General features: G+C 62.2%; 1 protein-coding gene across 1 annotated transcript; it reads left to right on the forward strand.

Annotated features, from left to right (window-relative positions):
• Positions 1–21: 21 nt before the first annotated feature.
• EMIHUDRAFT_77818 (hypothetical protein) lies at positions 22–1,436 on the forward strand (the record flags this gene model as incomplete). Its single annotated transcript, XM_005791060.1, has 3 exons — positions 22–81; positions 636–706; positions 974–1,436. Coding segments are annotated over 3 exons (594 nt in total), but the record flags the coding sequence as incomplete, so codon positions are not given.
• Positions 1,437–3,523: the final 2,087 nt, after the last annotated feature.

Below are 3,523 nucleotides of genomic sequence, written 5' to 3' on the forward strand. Positions count from 1 at the left end.
AAACCCCCCCCCCCCCCCCCCCAGGGGGAGATGGTGATCCTCCCCGGCGGGGGCGGCCATTTTGGCGTGATGCCCAACCATGTGCCACAACTAGACAGAGAGAATGTGCCCGCCACAGACCGATGGGCAGACAAGACAGGGAGCGGCGAGACTGCAGCCAGCCTGGGACACCGACGCGGTAGGGGAGGGGGGAGAGGCACCGAGACGGAGAGACGGTCTCACCGGAGCACACACAGACACACGGACAAGCCTCTGCCCCCGCCTGGAGTCCAGCCACCGCCGCCTTGTGAGCCAAGGCTCCCCCCCCCCCCCCCTCCCCACATGATCGCTACCCGCCCCCGGCTCCCAGCCCCCTCCACAACCGCGAGCCAGCGGCCTCTTCACGCCTCTGGCCGTGTGTGGTCGAGCCCCCTCCACCCCTTCCGCCGCCGCCGCCCTCACCATCACCGCCGCCGTCGCGCCGCCGTCCACTGCCCTCACCGCCTCTCCCGCTGTGCCAGGTCCCGGCCATCGCCCACAATCTCCCACAATCTCCCACAATCTCCCACAATCTCCCACAAGCTCCCAAAATCTCCCACAAGCTGTGCCAGGCCCCGACCATCGCCTAATTACTTATTCATTCTTCTCAATCCTAGGTCCCGACCATCGCCGAGCTCAAGCCGGGCGTGGTGTCGGTTCAGGAGGCGGCGGGCGGGCCACTGACCAAGTGCGAGATAGCCGAGACCTCAGCCGAGATCAGCCGAGATAGCCGAGACCTCAGCCGAGATCAGCCGAGATCAGCCGAGATCAGCCGAGATCAGCCGCAGCTCCGCCGCCACTCGCTACCTGAGACGAGCCGGCGTCGGCTCTGCCGTTGACATCGACCTGGAATCGACATTGGCCCGGGCCGTGAGCGGCGTCTCTGCACAGACCCTCAGACACCCCCTCCGTTTGCGCCGCGTGCGAGGCTGTGTCACGCCCGTGTGCGGCGCAGGTACTTTGTCTCTGGCGGCTTCGCCTCCATCGGGGAGGACTCCAAGCTTGCCGTGTCGACGCTGATGGCGGCGCCGCTCGAGGAGCTCGACGCGGACGCAATCAAGACGGGCCTGGCGCAGTACCAGGCGGCATACGAAAAGGCGCGCCGCGCCCCAGGGTTGAGCAGGGGCCCCTCTCGGAACCTGCGGGGAGCTGCCTCGGAGCTTTCTTGGAACCTTCGGAGCCGTCTCGGAACCTCCCGAGACCCACCCGAGCCCCTCCCGAGCCCCTCTGATACCCGCCCGAGACCCGCCCGAGACCCGCCCGAGACCCGCCCGAGGCCTTTCCCCAGGCGACCGACGACATGGTCAAGTCCGAGGCGGAGATCGGCGTCGAGGTCTACCAGGCGATGTCGTACGCCATCTCCGAGGCGTGAGCAGCGGCGCGGAGTGGCGTGTGTGAGAGGGCCGGGGGGTGTTTAGAGGGGCCCGGTGTGGTGGGGAGGGCCCGGCGCACCCGGGGGAGGAGAGCGGGGGCGGCGCGTTTTGGGGCGGGTCCGCTGGGTCCTGGGATCGCGCGCGCGGGTTAGGCCACCGGAGAGCCTACGCTCAGTGCCCCTCGTCCCTGTTCTCTGTCCGATCATGGCCAAAGGCGGTAATGGAGAGATCATAAAACCGTAAAATCAAGCCGCGCAAAGCTGCAGCAGCGCCTCAAGGGCATCGCCAACACGAGAGTCGAGAACAGCGCGGCGCGTGCGGGCCGTGTGTACATAACACACAAGGGCCGTGTGTATAAAACATGCGACCACATGCTGCCTGCATCGGCACTACCGTACTTCTACTTGCTACGCCGACGGAAAGCGAAGGCCCCTGAAATAAGTCTGATTTGCACTGAAGTTGCCTGTTCTGAGGTCAGATTCCTTCCGCCGCGGCAGTGATTGGGCGGAACAAGGTCGCCGCCGGCCTGGTCCGCTCAGCGAAATCAGCCTTGCGAAGCGGCGCCGAAGGCGGCAGCATCGGAGACTTTGGCACAGGCCGCTTGGGCGTCTGCGGAACCCAACTGGGAGAAGGCACCACAGACAGGCAGCCTGCAATTGCCTGGGACAGCTGCAGGGAGCAAGCTTGCTCCGACGCGGCACCGCCCATGCCAAGGCGGCAAAAGCTCACGACCAAAGGGAGATGCGGCGCTGACCGACGCGGAATCGCCACTTCATCAGCGCAGACCAACCCTCGGAGAAACGTCTTTCCGGCCCTTTCCCTGCGAACGCGCACCCCCCTAGCTAGGGGTCAGGGCTCTCTAGCCCGTAGCCCGATCCCGATCATCCGGCCCGCTGGGTGCGCTTCTCAGCTCCCCGGCCCTGGATGTGAGGTTACTGACTGCACTCCAAGTGCTCCAAGTGCATCTTAAGGGCGTAGACCTCTTCTACGCCCTTACAGTGGGTTGCGGGCATTAAGAAAACGTCGGTGAAGAAACCCTACCAAGCGATTTCCGCAAAAATCTAAGAAACCACGGCGCGCCGCAGTTGTCCCCAGACAAGGTTAGAGAGATTTTTAGAAGCCAACAAGAAATGTGTCACACAGAGTGATTTGCGCTCGGCAGCTTGTCGACTACCTTCTTCAAGGTTATGGGAGCGGCCATAACAGGTGTTATGGCTGTTATGGCTGGCTGCTCATAACACCCCATAACACCTCATAACACCTCATAACACCTCCATCGCTGTTATGGCTCAGCAGCTCTTAAAACTTGCCCGGGCAAGTTTTAAGCCGTTTAAGCCGCAGGCGCCCCAGGGCCCACCCTTTTATTAAGCCTAGGGGTCCCCTAAGGTCCTAGAAGATGTAGGATTGCGGAGCGTAGGTGCTATAGCAATCGTACAGAGATGCTACGATTGCGAGGAGTGTCGCTCACAAGCCTTCGAAATCTATCTAGGATTGCGAGTAATTCACTAGTCAAAAGAAGGTTCACCCAGTGCTCAGACCGGGAATTCTTTTCTTCAGTGCGCGCCACACGGCCGTAAAATTCTCTTCTTCTTGCGCGCCAGTCCCGTGCCTAGTGTGTTGAAAGAATAGTGTTGAAAGAAAGAAAGAAAGAAAACAGACCACCCAAGGGAGGGATGGGAGGACGGCACGCCGCCACCACACTCCACACAGGGATTTTAAGGAGAGAGAGGAGTGTGGTGCCTAGTGTTGTGAGAAAACGTGACTAAATTGGGAGTCTTTTGTTGGCGGTTGGGCGGAAAAGAAAGAAACAGAAGTCGGGCGCAGCGGCGCCGCCAGGCGCCAGCCGCGCGGTGAGCGACGCACCGAGAACTAACTCATCTTCGCCCTGGTCAGCGCGGTCGCGCTTGGCGTCTCTCTCTCCCCCCCCGAGGGAAACTCGGCTCTCGCGTCACAGCACTCAGGTCTCAGCACAGACGCATGAGCAAAGCCACGGCGAGGCTCTCGAGGGCGCACATCTTTGTCTCGGGCCGCGTTCAGGGCGTGTACTACAGAGGTAAAGGAAGAGGATAACCCTCCCGCGGACCCCACCCCGGCCTTATGCAGACCTTGTCTGCCCTTCGTGATGCAGACAC

This window comes from Emiliania huxleyi, assembly GCF_000372725.1.
Source record: "Emiliania huxleyi CCMP1516 unplaced genomic scaffold EMIHUscaffold_1158, whole genome shotgun sequence".
Taxonomy (NCBI): Eukaryota; Haptophyta; order Isochrysidales; family Noelaerhabdaceae; genus Emiliania; species Emiliania huxleyi.